Below are 18307 nucleotides of genomic sequence, written 5' to 3'. Positions count from 1 at the left end.
CTCTGGTCTTGGATCTGGCAGCAGCACCATGCTTCATCTCCCTGCCTGCACTTGACAGAAGGCTTGAACCCTATGCCAGCTGGTGGGACAGGGTATGATCTGCCCTGCCTGTGCCTCCTGGATGAGCCCTGGATTAGCTGGGGGACAAAGAGCCATGGCAGGTGTACTCTGGGAATCTTGTGAAAGAGACCAACTAGCCAAATGCTCCCCAGAAGGAGAAATCAGTTGGTCCCCAGAAGGAAATGTCAAATGGACCTCAGAAGAAGTCAGAAGCTCCCGAGAGGGAGAGGTCAGAAGCTCCCCAAATGAAAGGTGGAATAGTTTCCAGAAGGAGACATCAAGGCCACCTCTGCCTTTTCCCAGGCTGTGGGGGTGGGCGAGGCAGCAGGTGCTGGTGGCAGCTTGTGTTGCTCTGTGTTTGCTCACGCCTTGCAGCTCCGGCTGGTGAAGAGCAGAGCTGGGGAAGCAGCAGCACCCTGCCAGACACAGCACCCTGCCCCACCAGCACCCCATGAGCCACAGCAACCCATGATCTGCGCTACCCCATGATCTGCAGCATTCCATAAGCAGCTTCACCTGCAGTGCCCCATGATCCACAGCACCTCATAAGCCACAGTACCCCGTGATCTGCAGCACCCCCAGCACTGCATGAGCCACAGGACCCCACTAGCACTTGCAAATCTGTAAATTCCACCTCCAGCTCTAATTTCCAGCTGCAAAGAGAAATAAGAGGGTGACACAGTCCCTCTATGCTCCCAGGGACAACCATCACCCTCCTGGGGCACTGCCCAAGGCTATTCCCATCCCCAGGTCATGGTGACACCAGCAGGTCCCCTCCATCTCTCCCTCCAGTGCTGCTCTGTGCACTGGGGTCTCCTCCTTGCAGAAATCCTCCCAAACTGCTGAGCAAACTCCCCCCTAAGTCCTTTTCCTTTTTTTTTTGGAGGGGGCATGAGGAACCCAATTCCACTGGGTGCAGACCAGGTACAAACCATCTCCTGGATGGTCTCAACATGCCTCTGCCCCATGGGTCATCTTGTCCCAGCTGCTGCAAGACACATTGGCTTCTTCCCCCTCTCCCCTCTTGCACTTGTCCACCCTCTCAACTTAAACATCAAACCTGAATATTCCTGAAAGATGGGCAGAAACAGAGCAGGGAGCCCAGAAGGGCAATTGTGACCTCCTGGCATGGGGTATGGTCCCCTGGGAAGCCCACTCTGAGAGTTAATTTTGTGTGACCATGAAGCATCACCCCCTCCCCAATGCCTTGCGTCACAGCAGCCAAGACTGTGACATTAAATAATTCCTGTCCCTGACAGCCCTTTTGGCACTGTCACTCGCCTTTGAGTCCCCTTGGGGCAAGACTTGTCCCCATCTTCATGTATCTGGACACAACAAGGAGATGGGAGGCAGCAGGGGTGGGCCCAGCTGGGAGCAGGATGCTGGACACCCTGCAGCGATGCTGTGGGAGGTACACCCCAAGGACCAGAGGGACCTACTGGGGAACAGAGGGACCCACCAGGGACTAGAGAACCCCCCCCCCTACCCCACCCCGGGGACCAGAGGGACACTCCAGGAGCTGGAGGGATGCCCTGGGGACCAAAGGGACATGCCAGGGACCGGAGGGACCCCCTAGGGAGCAGAGGAACCCCTCAGGGACTGTAGGGACCCAGACGTCCTGCCTCGGTGACACACGTCACTGCTTGCCACCAGCTCGCTTGAGGTGCCAGCACACGTGCAAAGCACAATTGTCCCTCGTTTCGGGTGACAGCGGTTGACGAAATGTGTCCCCAGGGCCAAACAGAGATCATTCCCTTTTCCAGATGACAGAAGCCATCCCTGCCTCCAGCCAGGAATTTGGCATCTGGAGCCTTTTTCCTGAAGCTGTCAGGGATGGAGCAGGGAATTTCCACCTTGGAGCACATGCTGGTGCCAGGATACCCCTGGAACAGCCTCTATGCCACTGTGGTCACTTCAGACCCTGTCCCCTGCCCAGAACGTGTTGGGATCTGGCCTTTCCCTGCACACTGGTGTGGGAATAACAGCAACAGCCCTTCCATGTCCCTTGAGAAGGAGAGAGGCCAAAGGCTGATGGCAAAGCTGCCCCATGCCCACCCTGCGAGGGGTCTGCGTGTTTGGGGAGGTTGGTGGTGGGTCATGCATATGTGAGACATGCAAGAGTGTGGCATCATGTGTGATGTGGGATGTGTGTGCACATGCATGAGCATCCCTGCAGAGGGAGGGGCTGCAGGGCTGCTGTGTGACATGTGTGGACTAGCATGTGAGTGGGACATGTGTGACTGCGTGTGGGTTAGTGGATGTGTGTAGGAGTGTGCATGCAACTGTGGGCAAGGGGCTGCATGTGCACAGGGGTGTGGATGCGTGGGCCTGAGTGTGAGAGCACGTATGTGCACACACGTGTGTACATGTGTGTGTGCAAGCATGGATGCATGGGTGTGCACATTCATGGTGTGTATGTGTGCGTGTGAGCATGCCTATGTGTGCACATGCGTGTTCATACATGTATGAATGTGTGCACAAGTGTGGCTGTGTACATGTGTACACCTGTGCCTGCGTGTGAAGGCGTGTGCAAGCAGGGGTGTGCCTAGTACCAGTGTGTGTGCGGTACCGGTCCCGGTGCAGGTAGGTTCGGGTGCGGGTGTCAATACCGGTTCTGGTGCAGACCCCGGCACGAGTGTGGATGTGGGTGTCAGTGTCCCTATCAGTATGGGTCCCGGTGCAGGTCCCGGTTCCGCTGCGGGTGTCTGTGTCGCTGCTGTCCGGTGCGGCTGTGGGTAGGTTCGGGTGCGGCTCCTGGCCCGGGTGCGGGTGCCGGCACGGGTGTAGGTAGGTGCGGATGCGGGTGCTGGTCCCGCTGTGGGTGTCGGTAGGTTCGGGTGCGGGTGCCAGTCCCGGTCCCGGTGCGGGTTCGGGGAGATTCGGGTGCGGGTCCCGGTGCGGCTGCAGGTGTGGGAGCCGGTAGTGGTGCGGGTGTGGGTGGGTTCGGGTGCGGGTCCCGGTGCCGGTGCGGGGCGGTGGTGCTGAAGGACAGCTCCGCCCCCTCTCCACCCCCCAGCCCCCGCCCCCCCCCCTTCGCCCCCCCTCCTCCTCCGCGCCGATCCCATCCCTCCATCCCTCCATCCCTCCGTCCCTCCATCCCTCCACCCGCCCGCCCGGGCCCTCGGCCGCCGGCGCCGCCGCCATGCCCCCGCCGCCCCCCGCCGTCGCCCCCGCACCATGAAGCGGCAGAACGTGCGGACGCTGGCGCTCATCATATGCACCTTCACCTACCTGCTGGTGGGAGCCGCCGTCTTCGACGCGCTGGAGTCGGAGGAAGAAACGGAGCAAAGGAGGAGGCTGGAGATCAAGAGCCAGGAGCTGAAGAGCAAATACAACCTCAGCGCTGAGAGCTACCGCGAACTCGAGTGGGTTGTCCTCAAGCTCAAGCCACACAAGGCCGGGGTCCAGTGGAAATTCGCCGGGTCTTTCTACTTCGCCATCACCGTCATCACTACTATAGGTACCGCTTACCCCACCCCCGCCACACACCGCCCCAGTGCTTCCTGATGTCCCCAGAGACCTTCTCCTGCTTCCCGGTTACGGGGTACTGGCTCCGTGCAGATCGTCCCCCAGTGCGCCCACCTCCGTGGTATCGGGGTGACCCTCCCGCAGGGCTCCTCCGCTACCGGGTAACCTCCTCTTGAACCTGCCACCCGTTCCCGCGGTATCGGAGCTCCTCCGCCACCGGCAAAACCCCTCCAGAACCACCTCCCCTCCCGCCCATCCTCGTGATATCAGGGCTACCAGAGCTCCTCTGCCACCGGGAAACCCTTGCCCACCCTCGCGGGATCGGGACGACCCGTTCGTCTACCCCCTCCGCAACCGGGAAACCCGCTCCTGAGCCATTCCCCCCCCCTCCCCCGTGCCCATCCCAGTCGGTGTCGGGGCAACCCGCCCGCCCGGCTCCTCTGAACCAGGAAACCCGCGCCCGGACCCCTCGCCCGTCCCCGTGGTATCGTGGCTACCCGGCTTCTCCGCCACCAGGAAAATTCCACCCGGACTCCCTTACACGCCCCATGCCCGTTCCCGTAGTATCGGGGTGACTCTCCCGAAAGGCTTCCCTGCCTCTCGGACCCGACCCCCGCCAGGCTTCTTTGCCATCATCACCATCCCCAAAACGCGCATCCCCGCCCGACCTCCGCCCGTCCCCCCGATATCCGGGCGACGCTCCCGAACGGCTCCTCCGTACCCGGGAATTTCCCCCCTGGATCCTCCTGCTGTCGCCCATCCCGGTAGCGCAAGGGCTGCCGGTGGCTCCGCTGCCCTGGGACACCCCCCTACCTGCACCTCCACTCATCCCCGTGGTCTCTGTTCTCCCCACCATCACATCCCCTAGTTTTGGGGACCCCTGCATAGCACTCCCCTGCACAGCCCCACTCCCCTCCCCCCCCCGGCAGTTTGGGGGGGGTGGCTTCTGAGCCGGTACCCCCTTTTCCAGCCCTGAAAGGAGGTTCCTGCGAGGCGGGGGTGGGGGGCAGTCTGGCAGGGATGGGAGGAGGGGGGACAGCAGGTGCTCGGGGGGGGTCACAGTGGGGCTGTGGGACAAGTGATCTCCTCGGGTGACCCCTTCCCTGGAGGAGAAGGAAGCGGAAGATCTCTTGGGGACAGGGTTCTCCTGCCTTTCCCAGCCTCGTGTGACACCCAGCCCGGGGGGGGAACACGTGGGTGTGTCCCTGCCTGCATGGACACTCCGGCCCTACAGTGCTCAGGATGGTCTCCCTGCCCTGAGCCCACCCAAGGGAGCCCAGGATGCTCCCCCACTTTGGGAGAGCAGCCACTGCGTCATTCCTCCCAGGTTCCATGCTCTGCATGTTCACCCAGTCACATTGTCAACCCATCTTGTCCTTTGGGTCCCCTCAATAGAGCTCCTGGGTTGACCCACAGTGCCCTTGTCCCAGAGTGCCCCATCTTCAGTGCACTGTGAGAGTCTGGAAGGACAGGGGATAGTTGGTGGCTGTACTGTGATGCCACATGACCGGCCTGGCCCTGGTGCCATCACCAGGAGGGGTGGGAGAGTTGGTGGGGCACCAGGTTTGTGATGCAAGTGTTGGGGTGGCTTTTGGTTCCTGGAGCTGAGATACAGGCATTAGGGTGGTTGATGTCTTTTGGGGATGAGATGTGGGTGTTGGGGTGGCTATTGTTTTTTGGGAATGAAACACAGATACTGGGGTGGCTCTTGGCTCTCAGGGTTGAGACAAGGGATGTTGGGGTGGCTGTTGGTTTTTGGGGGTGTAATATGGATGTTGGGGTGACTCTTGGCTTTTGAGGATGAAACACAGATGTTGGGGTGGTTGTTGGCTCTCGAGGATGAGACGCAGGTGTTGGGGTGGTTCTGTGTGCCCAGAGCTGAGACACAGGTGCTGGGGTGTCTGTTGGCTCTCTGGGTTGAAACACAGACGTTGGGGGCCTCTGTTGGCTCTCCAGGCTGGGATGCTGGTGCTGGAGAGGCCACAGGCAGTGTTGAGGCAGGGTCTGGCTTTTCCGGGGCTGGTGGGAGCAGCTGGGAAAGGCTTTGGAAGTGAAGACAAGCAGCTTATGTTTGACGTGAGCGGGAGGAGGAGCAGGGCAAGGGGGTGCGTGGGGGGCTGGGGAGAGGAGTGAGCGGCGTCTCACCAGCCAGCACAAAGGATGCTGCAGTGACAGGGACAAAGCCAGGTTGCTGGGCACGGTCTTGACAGGCCCTCTTGCCCTGTCACACCCCAGGGACATCCCACCCAGCTCCCTGCACTGCCTGCAGATGCTTCCAGCCCGGGAGGGATGGAGGAGGGGGAGTTGAGGGTGGCTGAGCCCCAATGCAGTCATCACATCCCACAAAAAACTCCAAACCACAACAAAAAGCCAAAGCGAAATTAAAACCAACTTGAAATCTCATTTTGGGCTGGACACAGGAGATCAGGGTCCCCTCTGGGGTTGGAGTGATGATACCTAGTCCCCAAAAATACATATTCAGTGGCACCAGAGAAGGTGGGAAGCTCTGAGGGATGTCCCCAAACTGGGATTTATGGCTCTGCAGGTGTCTTTTGCTCCTCGGAGCTTCTGCCTCTCTGTGATGTTCAAGGGTGCATGGTGGGGAAAGGGCACAGACATAAATATGCACCAAAATGTTGTTTTTACCAAAACCAGATGATTTTGAGGGCACGCATTTTTGCAGGCAGGTTGCAAAGGAGCTCAGGGGCTGCTGGATGAGACAAAGTGAAGTAGCAAAGGGAGGGAAACCACCAGAAGCCACAGGAGAGGAAAGCAAATCCCATTATTGCCATGAAATGGGATTTTCCAGTGTGGGGGGGAAAGACTTTTTTCCAGGAAATCACCAGTCAGCCCCTCTGGAAAACTCCTGTTGGGGATGGGGAAGAACCCCATTGTGCTCCAGATCTGGGAAGGCGATGGGTCCCACTTGAGAAGTTTTTCTTACACTTCAGGGTCAGTTTTTGTTGGTTTTGGTTTGTTTTTTCTCCCTTATCTGGAAAAAGAGGCAGGAGGTGAGCAATGCTCCCAGCACTGCTCCAAAGGCCCTCCCCGGTTCACCCCACTGTCTAGTGTGGCACAGGTGGACGTGTCCCCTTGTCACCTCGGTCTCTGACCCCACACCCAGAGACCTCTATGCTCCAGGGCTGTCTGTGATGGCTTTTTCTGAATTGCTCCCAAAAAACACATCCCAACCTCGCTGTGTGCAGAGAACTGAGCGGCCATGTGGGCCGGGGCAGGTGGCAAATGCCACCACAGTGTCACCATCTGTCACAGCCCATTTGTTTATCCAGGGAGCAGGGACCCTGCCCAGGCCAGGAGACCCCAGAGTGAGACCAGGTCCTCACTGACCCTCTTCTCCACATCACCTCATTACCCCCATCCCTAGGCTTCCTCCCCCAGTGACACTGTTCCTGTCCCTAGTCAGTCACATCCGTGGCATCTCTTCTGGCGGGAAGCCCTTTCCATGGAGAAAGGATATGGTGACAACCCAGCACACACACCCTCAGCCACATTGGTTGCCAGCAGTACTGGCACAACTCTCCTAGTATCAGCACTGGTGGGAGGCATCCTGGGTTCTCCAGGATGCAGCACAAGGAAATGTCTTGGGGGACAGGAGCTACCACTTCTGGGACAGGGAGTGGGTCACAGCAGATTTGGGGCTGTGGTGGGGACGGTCGGGGTGGGGGGTAAGCCCAGGATGGGACAACTGCTGCCTCCAGGCATTCTGTTCCCACCCTGGACCATCCCTGCCTGCTAAAAAAGGACAACAGTGGAAATTATGTTGGCACTAATGTGCCATTGATAGGCTTTGGAGTTAGTGTGCCTGAGGGAAATAATGTACCAGGGCTGGAAAGTGGCACTGAGAGCTCGGGACCACTCAGGATCACTTTCCTGACTTCCCCAGTTAGCCATCAGGCCACCCCCTGCCACCATCCCATGTTGTACGCTGGGATCGCTGGTTGCAGTGTTCACTCTGAAACCTAATGAGGGCAACGCACTGATCCCTGTGGCAGGAATGAGTGGAAAGAGGCTGGATGAAGAGATGGTGTGACCAGAGCAGTCCCTGAGCCCTTCCCAGCTGTGATGTGCGTTTCAGGGAAGGCAGAGCCTTTTCCCGGGATGCTCCAGCAAACCCGGGGGGTGGAGTTAGCACATGTATCCTCCCCCACAGGATTTAGCTCAGAGACCCTCTGAACTCAGCCCCTCCATTAGCGACCCCCTCCCCCCCTCGACTCAGAGCAAGGTCCAAATGCCCCAGACATGCTCTGAGGGCACAAGGGTTCATCACCCCTGCCAAAAAAACCCACCAATTTATGTGCGGTGTTGGGTTTGTTTGTTTTTGGTTTTTTGTTTGGTTGGTTGGTTTTTTCCTCCAGTTTCTTTGACTTTCAGGTTTGTTGTTTTTTTTCCCAATGTCTTTGGGTTTGGGGATTGTTTCCTCCCCGTTTTTTTTTTGTTGTTTTGCTTTTGGTTTTGTTTTCCCCAATTTCTTTGGATTTGGGTTTTTTTTTCCAAATTTCTTTGAGTTTTGGGGTTTTTTTTCCCCAGTTTCTTTGGCATTTTTTTGATTGTGATTTCTTTTTTGTTGCTGTTTTGGTTTGGTTTTCCCCCAGTTTATTTGTTGGTGGGGTTCTTTGTTGTTGTCTTTTGTTGTTCTTGTTGTTTGTTCCCCCCCAAAAAAATATCTCAAGCCCCAGGGCTGGTTCTCAAGCTGGGCACTGTCAGGTCTGGTGGGGGGAGGCTGGATGGGTGCCAGAGTCTTGGGAGATCCTGCTCGGTGATGGATAAATCCATTGGAATATTCCTGGAGCAGCTCTGGGGGTGAGGTGATGAGGCACAGGATTTATGGCACCTGGGATAAATTGCAGCCAGGAGGGAGGCAGAAGGAGCAGCAGACGAGCAGGGAGGGTGGGGGGCTGCAGAGAGGGGGAGAAGGAGAGAGGGTGTGAGGGGCAATGGGGCTCCACATGGGGCTGGGTGATGGTGCTTGCCTCTGGTGCATGGTGCTGGTTTCTGGTGCATGGTGCTGGTGCACAGTGCTGGGAACTGCTGCACGGTGCTGGTGCACGGTGCCTGGCACTGGTGCATGGTGCTGGTGCACGTTACTGGTGCACAGTGCTGGGAACTGCTGCACGGTGCTGGTGCGTGGTGCCTGGCACTGGTGCATGGTGCTGATGCACAGTGCATGGTGCTGGTGCACGTTACTGGTGTACGGTGCTGGGCACTGGTGCGTGGTTCTGGTGCATGATGCTGGGTGCTGGTGTGTGCTACTGGTGCACAGGGCTTGTTACTGGTGCGTGATGCTGGGTGCTGGTGCATGTTAGTGGTGCACAGTGCACGGTGCTGGCGTGTGGTACTGGTTCAGGGTGCTGGGTGCTGGAGTGTGTTACTGGTGCAGGGTGCTGGGCGCTGGAGTGTGTTACTGGTGAGCAGGGCAGTGGTTTCTCGCTCCCCGAACCACCCAGGGGTCCGGGAGGAAGGGGCCGCATCCTGCTCTCCCCGGGGAGGCCCCGGGCGCATTAAGGGAGACGGCGGAGCCTCTGCGCTGCTCTGCGCCAAAACCGGGGGCGAATCCTCCCCGTTTTCTGGGAAGGGGGAGCAGCACACAGCCCCTACCTCTCTCCCGCCTGAACACCAGCGGGATTTGACCCGGGGAAAGGGGCAGGAAGCAGCCCTGGAGTAAGGAGATTTGCAGCCAAGGGCTCAGGACCTTTAGCTCCTCAGGGAGGAGATGACAGTCCCCATCCCGTGTCCCCTCTCCGGGGCAGCAGCTCCTGGCAGCCACAAATGGCTCCTAAGGCCTTAAATGACTTTTTATTACTCCCCCCCCCGGGGGCCCCTTTTCCCTGCGCGGGTGCGGACAGGAGCGGAGCCAAGTACCTTTGCTCTTATTACAGACCCCTCGCCGGGGCAGGGGGGTGTTCCCAGCCGCAGGTCCCATGGGGTTTTGGGGTGCCTCCTTCCCCCCGGAAAAAGCCGCACCAAACAACAACAACCCAAACACAAAAAAACCGAGCAGGATCAGCCTCCGGGGCTGATCCACCAGCATCCAGCCGTGCCCATCACCGTGGTATCTATCCCCGTTCTGCCGCAGGGCCCCTTGAGGGGGGGGGGGGGGGGGTGGTGCTGGCTGCATCCCCCTTTTTGGCGAAGGAGGGGAAGGATGGAGCGGGGGGGGGGGGGTCTGGGCGAGGGCGGGAGGGAAGGGGCTTGGCAGGGCCCCAGGCTGAAGGGAAAAATTGCCAGTTTTGGCGCAAACAGGGCACTTGGCTGGCGGCAGGATTTTCCATGACACCACCCTGACCCCCCGCTACAGCAGGATGAGGCCCCCGCCTCCAGGCAGCAATACCTGGCGGGGGATGGGACGGGACGGGACGGGACGGGACGGGACGGGACGGAGGGCAGGCATTGATTGCCCCCTGCCCAAACCTGCTGCAGCAGGGGTAGGGTAGGGATGGGGGACACCTTTCCCCCCCAAAAAAAAAAATATCTAGGACAAATCTGGGGGGAGGGTGTCACGGTGATGTGGGGACCAGGGGGGTGGCAGAGGCGCAGGTGCTGATGCAGAAAATGGGAGTGGGTAACAGGGTAATGGGGGCAGGGGGTTACCCCAATGCTGTGTTTTGGGGGGTGGGGGTTAGAGGAGGGAGGGGATGAACGTAGGGATAGAGGGCAGGGTGAGAGGATGGCTGGGTGGCTGCCCTTTCTCCTGCCGTGGCGAAGGCGCAGTGAGGACAGTCCCTGCTCCTGGACCAGGACTCAGCTGGGACAGGGTCACCCTGGGCGCTGTGGGTCCCCAGGGCTCGCTCCAGCTCCACATCCCGCAAGTTCAGCCCAGCCCTAACTCCCGTCCCTCTGTTCCGGTTGCCTCTCGCCGTTGCCGGGAGATGTTCCCCTGCAGGACAAGCCCTTCCCCCCCTGTCCATGGAGGGGACAGAGGCATTGCAGGGCCCGTGTGTCCCCACGCAGCACTGTGTCCCTCGATGCCAGGGCCGTGTTTGCTCGGGACAGGCTGTCACTGCTGCTGCCACTGCCACCTGCCGCCTTTCCCAGCCGCTCCCTGCCTGCCTGTTTGCTGTGTCCCTGCGGAGACAGGACATCTCCCAGGCAGCATCGAGGTTCCCCTCCTAGCCTAGGGTACAGCTGTGGTCCCCAGCTCAGTCCCAGCACTGGTTAACTGGCAGGACTGGGCATAACCTTGGTGGCTCTTGGCCACAGGAGATGGTGAGAGCTTGGCACTGCCTGAGTCCCATTTGTACCTAGACCAAGCTCCTGTCACACAGGGGGCAGAGAAGGAAATGGGTGACAGTTAAATGTGGAGCAGGATGCTGGTTCTTACTGGGAGCAATGGGGCAGGAGGATTCAGGGTGGCACAAGGAGGAGAAGAATGCTGCCAACCCACTGCCTCCACCTCTGGGGCACCCCAAGGGTTTCCACCAGGAGAAGAGAGTGCCCAGGGCGGGCACCCAGGGGGCTCAGGGATTTGGGATTTGATTGGGTTTTGGGTGCTCAAAGGCTTTGGGAGCGTGAGGTTACTGTGCATTCACCATTGTTCTGGCCAGCTGCAAGCCTGGGGTCTGCTCCAGGAGTGTGGGCTTGTAAGGACCAGAGTTGGGTTCATCCCAGTCTTGTAAGGACCAGGGTTGGGTTAGTCCCAGGCTCGGAAGGCCATGCATCTGCCCAGCGGACACACCTAGGCTATGAGGGGGATGCCAGGAGGAACTTACCCTGTGCCCAGCACAGATCCTGGGAACCTCTGATTTGGAGAAGAGTGTTGGCTCTGGCAGCACGATGCAAGGCTCCTGCCCAGGTGTGGAGGTGTCCACATCTCATGACCACCAGCTGTCACCCACTGCCAGCACCCACTTCCCTGCACCAGCTTCATAAAGCAGGAGTTGGTTTCCTGACTGCTTCATAACCCAGCACCCCAGCCTGGCTCCCAGCCCCTGTCATCAGCTGGGAATCTGCATCCCCTCCCTTGGTCCCCCCATGGAACCAAGTTATCGTTGTGGTTGGAAAAGACCTTTAAGATCATTGAGCCCAACTGTTACCCCAACACCGCCAAGGCCACCACTAAACCATGTCCCTCAGCACCACAGCTACGTGGCTTGGAAACCCCTGGGATGGGGACTCCACCCCTGCCCTGGGCAGCCTGGGCCAGGGCCTGACAACCCTTTTAATGAAGAAATCCTTCCCATTATCCAATCTAAACCTTTGCTGGCACAACTTGAGGCTGTTTCCTCTTGTCCTGTCTCTTGTTTTTTGGGAGAAGAGAACCCCCTGCCCCAGCTCCAGCCTCCTTTCAGGCAGTTGCAGAGAGTGAGAAGGTCTCCCCTCAGCCTCCTTTTCTCCAGGCTGAACACGCCCAGTTCCTTCAGCTGCTCTTCATCAGACTTGTGCTCCAGACCCTTCCCCAGCTCCCTTGCCCTTCTCTGGACACACTCCAGCCCCTCAATGTCCTTATGGTCATGAGGGGCCCAAAACTGATCCCAGGATTTGAGGTGCAGCCTCACCAGTGCTGAGCACAGGGAGACGATTCCTGCCCTGGTCCTGCTGGCCACACTAATGCTGATATAAGCCAGGATGCTGGTGGCTTTCTTGGCCTCCTGGGCACACTGCCTGCCCCAGATCTCTCCATCCCCTCCCTGGAGGGTTCAGCATCCCCCAGCACCGAGTGCTACCTCCCAGGGACCTCTCCTGGCCTTCCGAGTCCTTTCCCCCCAACACCCTGTGATGTCCCCCCCTCGTCCTCCCATCCCCAGCAGCTGCCCTGCTAATCCCTGCCATCCATCGCTCCCGACAGCTTGGGATTTGCTCCAGGCCAGGGGCCAACCCAGCCCTGCACCTGCTCCCTGGAGTAGCCGCCAGATCCACTCCTGCTCTTTTGTAGCCCTAAAAAGGAGATGAGCCAGCCGCATTCCTTGGGGACATGTCATAGCTTCTCCCTGGGGACACCCTTCTGTACTCCCTGCCTGCTTGCAGCACCCTGCCCAGAGCACCCTGACTCTGCCTTTCCCTTGGGATCACTCCTCCTGGGACATCCCTTGGAGTAGCACCCACCTCACAGGGAGCTTTTGGGTTGGGGAATGGAGAGGAGCAGGGATGCTGAGCCCCTTCTGCAGGGAGGGAGTGGGATGGGAAGCTTTGGGACCTGTCACAAAGCCATCCATGCTGCAGCAGGACCAACAGGGCTGCTGTTGGACCTGGCAGCCGCATTTCTGGGATCCAACTCCTCCTCTCCAACATGTTTCCTTCCTGCCATGGATGAAACCACAGATTCAAGTGGGATTTGGGGATCTCCCCTCCTTCGCAAGGTCTTCTTCTCCCAGATTTTGTATCCCCGTGACCTTCCTGTCAGCCTCAGACGTGCCAGAGCTCAGGCAGCTCCTGCTAAAGCCGGGAACGAGAGGGCTGGCGGATTGACAGATGCTTGGACGCACGGCGAGAGCTCATAAACTCCATTCCCTGGAGAAACGGGGCTAAATATAGTGGCGGGCGCTGGGCAGGCAGGAGCAGGCAGGGGCAGGCAGGACCGGGGCTGCCAGACAGTGCTCCAGGCTTGGCAGCCTCAAATCCCATCCCCCACTGGCCGCTGGGGAGGGAATGGGGAGGTTGTGGCTGGTGGGAAGGGGATGGAGGTGGCTGGCAGGGACAGGCAGAGGGGCAGGGCGAGGGGTCGGTGACTGTCCCCGGGACAGTGGGACGTCACTCCGGTTTGGGAATGCGCCATCCGACTTTGCTGTGGGATCCACGGATAGGCAGGTGGTGAGGTGTCCTGGTGTCCCCTCTGCTGCTGGGGAGGGGACAGCAGGCAGCAGCCTTCTTTGCCATTGGTGAGGGAAGGGGCAGGCTAGCATGGGCACTGCTGAGAGCAGTGTTGCCCGGGTGATGCTCTAGCCATGCTCTCTGGTGATGATCTCCCGTGATTCAGTGGCCTTCAGGTACCTGAAGGTGCTCCAGGAAAGCTGGGGAAGGACTTCTGACAAGGGCAGGGAGTGATGGAATGAGGGGAAATGGTTTCAAGTTGCAAGAGGAGAGACTGAGATGGGATCTGAGAAATAAATTCTTTGCTGTGAGGGTGGTGAGACACTGGCCCAGGTTGCCCAGAGCAGCTGTGGCTGCCCCACCCCTGGCAGTGTTGGAGGCCAGGTTGGATGTGTCTCAGAGTAACCTGGCATGGTGGGACATGTCCCTGCCCAAGGAATGGGGTTGGAACTAGATGAGCTCAAAGGTCCCTTCCAACCCTAACCAGTCTGGGATTCCACGATGATTCCATGATGCTCTGGTGACACTCTTTGGTGATGCTCTCTGGTGATGTTCTATCCTTGTTTTCTCCTCACTCCAGCCCAGCTTAATCCTTTTCCCCCCAGGACCATGGCATGGTTTTCAGTGAGGGAGCCCACATCCATCAGCCAGGATCCAACAGAGCCCCCATTGGTCCCACAGGCTCAGGGCTGCAGTGGGTGCTGGGCCGGGGTTAATGGCCAGGACAGGCCTTGGGGACATGGGTGCTGTGGGGGGTGAGGCGATGCCAGCACCCCCAGCCCTGGCTTGGCCCCTCTCGAGGTCCATGGGAAGTGTTTGGCTCTGGGTAAAAGTCCTTGGCTGCCCTCAGCCTCCTGCTCAGCTGGTGTGCTGGAAGGGGAAAAAGGAAAAAGGAAAAGGAAAGGGAGAAGGAAAGGGAAAGAGGAAGGGAAAGGTAATGGGGAAAAATAAAGGGAAAGTGAAAGGAGGAAAAGGAAAAAAGAAAGAAAGGGAACCGGAAAAATAAATTAAGGGAAAGGGAGAGGGAAAGGAGTAAAAGGAGAAAGGCAAGGGGCAGAAACAGGTGAAGGGCAGGGGATGGAGAGCAGTGGGTGCCCGGTGAGGAGGGCAGCTCTGGCAGCCCAGGCCCTGCATGGCTTCCAGGACAGCCTGGCTTGGCCCCCCACATCCCACTGGATCAGGAACCTAGGGCCCGTCAGGGAGGAATAATCTACTAGCATCAGGCCAATCCATACAGGTTTCCTGCAGACAGGAGATTAATTGAAACCCAGATGGGCCCCTGGTCTGGACACAGATGTTCCCCCATTTCCCATGGCTGCCCCTGGACTGTGGGCAGTGGAACATGAGGACATGAGACTGAGGCGACAGGGAGGACCTGTCCACACTTTTCTCTTGATTCCTTAAAAATCCCAGTTTTCCCCATCTCCTGCCCCTCTCCACCTGGCTGGTGAGGAATTTCCCAGGTTGGGGATTTCAAGGAAGAGCCAACTCTGATATCCAAACACCCAAGTCTGGGGAACGTCCCCCTCACCCCAACCAGGGTCCATCCAAGCTTCCCCCAGCTGCTCCCACCCCAACGCAGGGATGCAGGACCTCATCCACCACCTTCCACCAACCCCCAACCTCCTTTCCTCACAAGCTGAGGGGATTTCCCCCTTCTCCAGCATCTTCTCCTACATCTTCATTTGGAGATGTAGAAGTATCTGGTGGCTGGTGGGTGACAGCCAGTTGCCCCTTCCCCCCTTGGCCCTAGGGGTGAGGATGGCAGCACTCAGTGACTGGCATCACCAGTCACTTGGTCATGGGGGTGGTTTGAGGTTCTGCACACCTTGTTCCCCCTCACTCCTGGGACCACCAAGCTGATCTAGCTCTGTGGCTTTGCTCTCCAGGTTATGGCCATGCAGCCCCCAGCACGGAGGGGGGGAAGGTCTTCTGCATGGTCTATGCCCTGCTGGGGATCCCCCTCACCCTCGTCATGTTCCAGAGCTTGGGTGAGAGGATCAACACCTTCGTCAGGTACCTCCTTCACCGCATCAAGAAGTGCCTTGGCATGAGGCGGGCGGAGGTCTCCATGGCCAACATGGTCACCATTGGGTTCTTCTCCTGCATCAGTACCCTCTGCATCGGGGCAGCTGCCTTCTCCTACTACGAGCACTGGAGCTTCTTCCATGCCTACTACTACTGCTTCATCACCCTCACCACCATCGGCTTTGGGGACTATGTGGCCCTGCAGAAAGACGAAGCCCTCCAGAACAAGCCCCAGTATGTGGCCTTCAGCTTCGTCTACATCCTGACAGGCCTGACAGTCATCGGGGCATTCCTCAACCTGGTGGTGCTGCGTTTCATGACCATGAATGCCGAGGACGAGAAGCGGGATGCCGAGCATCGGGCTCTGCTCACCCGCAACGGCCAGGCCAGCACCATCCACCCCACTGACCCCACCCCAGCCGGGCCGGCAGCAGCAGCAGGGGGTGGTGGGGGTGGCTTTCGGAACGTCTACGCCGAGGTTCTCCACTTCCAATCCATGTGCTCGTGCCTGTGGTACAAAAGCCGGGAGAAGCTGCAGTACTCCATCCCGATGATCATCCCTAGGGATCTCTCCACCTCGGATACTTGTGTGGAGCAGAGCCATTCCTCCCCTGGCCGTTGCCCAGAGACTCCTTCCAACAGGTGCTTCTGCAACGCCCGCCGCTCGGCCATCAGTTCCGTCTCCACTGGCCTCCACAGCCTGGCGGCTTTCCAGGGGCTCACCAAGCGCCGCAGCTCCGTGTAGCCCCTCTCCACACCCTGCCTCCCTGCCCACCCCCCACCTTGGCCTTTCTTGGTCATGACCAGAGGAAGCCACCCCCGGGGCTGGCCATGGATGGGGGAGGCAGTGGGTTGGGACACCCCTACACCCCCAGGGGGAGACCCATGCTCCTCTGCTGGGACTTGGGAGAGATGCAGGAGCAGAAACTGCCAGTTTTGCTTTTATTTTATTTTAATTTAAATTAATTTTATTTTCTATTTGTTTTGCAAAAACCACTCCTCAAAAATGTGAAACTTAATGAGCTGGAGAAGGTTTTAACCTGCTGGGGTGGGGGACACACAACACCTGCATTGCCCAGCCCTGATACCTCTGGGGACCCCCTATGGCAGCCCCAAAGTGTGAAGCCATGACCATGACTGTGGGGTCACCAAAGACCTTGTGGGACACGGGGAGAAGAAGCCGTGAAGCTCCCAGCACCAACCAGCTCCCAGTGCCAGGGGGTCCCGTCTCCTCCACCCTCTGCCCCCTCTGGCCCCGGTGGCCTGTCCCAGGGGGCAGTGAGGGATGCGGCAGCAGAGGAGAACACGCTTCGATGGGCAAACCAGGCTAAGAGGGGCTTAGACGGAGCTTCTGCCACTGCCGCCCGCATCCACCAGGAGGAAACCAGCCGGGAGTCACGTAGGCTGCCGACATTCCCGGCCGGGACTCGGAGGGCAGCCCCCCGGGAGCTGCTGGGGGTTATCTGAACCCTTTTGATTTTTAACCCTTTTTTTTATTATTATTTTTTTAACCCTTTTAAAATTCCAATCCTGATTTCATTTTAAACCCTTTTAACAATTTAAACCCTTTTTAAATTTTAACCCTTAAAAAAATTTTAACACTTTTAAAAAATAAATTTTTAAGCCCTTTTAGACAAGGGAAGCCGGGTGTTCCCAGGATTTAAGCAGGAAATCCGGAGCCATCCCCTCGGACTTCCATCCCTATCCTCCTCCACAGCAGGAGCTTTCTTTTTCTTCTCCTCCACCCTCATCCCCCCCCCAGGTCCCCTTCACCCCAACACCCCAGAGCCCAGAGCAGGGAATGCTCTGGTAGCTTCCCTGGGGACATCCCAGGAGTCACCTCCAGCACAGCCACCCTGTCATGGCTAAACAGGAATGAAAACTTCTTTCCTTGCCCCCCTCCATCCCTGGGGCAGCCCCATGGGGAGCACCCCAAGACCCAAAGGACCCAAAACACAGGCTGTCCCATCACCTGGGGACACCTGGGGATACTGGGACACGTACCAGTCCCTTTTTGAGGGGTACCAGGAGGACTCTGGGGACAGCTGAGGCACCCAGCCCATCTCTTTTCTTTATCAGAAACAAACAAACAAACAAACAAACCAAACCCCCCCAATTTATTTCTAATACTTGACAACCTGTACATACTGTTAGATATCAGAGAGGATATTTATTATAAATGACATTATAATATCTATATCAATCTATAAATATCTATTGGAAAGGAGTCTTGGGAGGGGGGGGGGAAATGTTGGTGATTCCAGGGAATTTCTTTTCACTCTTTGCATCTTTCTCGTCCTTGGGCATCGGTGGGATCTGTGGTGTCGTGTCCCCACCCCCACCCCGGGTTTGGTTCTCATGCCAAAGTATATTTGTATCCTTAAATCACATCCCTTGGAGAGAGAGAAATAAAAGCTGGGACAAAGCTCGGCACGGCTTCGGCTCTTTCCCTGGGTGAGGATGAGGAGGTCCCCCTGGGGGACGTCCCTGGATGGTGGCTCCATGTTCCATCACCTACGCTCTGCAGGGAGATTCCCTAGGGATAAACCTCTTGTTTCCCTGTCTCAGGACTTTTCCCTATGGATGAGGGAGAAGGGAGGGGAGGGAGAGGATTGGCCTTGAGGTCTTCCAGGGCTGCAGCATCCCTTGGTGGGCTTGGCAGGAGAAGGACCTTGACCTGCCTCTCCCATCCCACCACCACACTCTGGTGCAAGGTGAGAGGGGGCTCTGTGGTGGCTTTTCCCATAGGAACTGCTCCCCAAAACCAGCAGAGCTGTATCCCTCCTACTCCTGCCCATAGGAACTTCTCTGCAGCCTTTGCTCATGCTGCAGACCTCCCTCCACTCCATGGAAAAGCCAAGAAGAATCCAATCATTGCAATCTGCTGTGTGACTCGGGGGAACAGGGATAGGGAAACTGAGGCACAGGCAGAAGGAGAAAAGCTGGAGGTACCTCAAATGATGCTTGGACATCTGGGTCCAAACGT

The 18307-nt window shown here is 58.1% G+C and overlaps 1 protein-coding gene across 2 annotated transcripts in view; it reads left to right on the top strand.

Moving 5' to 3' along the window:
• The first annotated feature begins 3213 nt into the window (after positions 1 to 3213).
• Positions 3214 to 18307, top strand: part of OTOF (otoferlin) — a 133474-nt gene continuing 118380 nt past the window's right edge. Inside the window, exons 1-2 of one of the 2 annotated variants that reach the window (XM_051615857.1) lie at positions 3214 to 3520; positions 15183 to 17809. In XM_051615857.1, the coding sequence (XP_051471817.1) occupies positions 3238 to 3520; positions 15183 to 16066 (1167 nt within the window). In that variant the 5' untranslated portion in view covers positions 3214 to 3237 and the 3' untranslated portion in view covers positions 16067 to 17809. Of the gene's footprint in view, positions 3521 to 15182; positions 17810 to 18307 lie in introns of those variants that run through there. The other variant, XM_051615858.1, reaches the window with a different exon arrangement.

The sequence above is a fragment of the Apus apus genome, chromosome 3 (genome assembly GCF_020740795.1).
Source record: "Apus apus isolate bApuApu2 chromosome 3, bApuApu2.pri.cur, whole genome shotgun sequence".
Classification (NCBI taxonomy): Eukaryota; Metazoa; Chordata; class Aves; order Apodiformes; family Apodidae; genus Apus; species Apus apus.
Note: the sequence above shows the minus strand (reverse complement) of the source record. Positions and strands in the feature narration are given on the sequence as shown.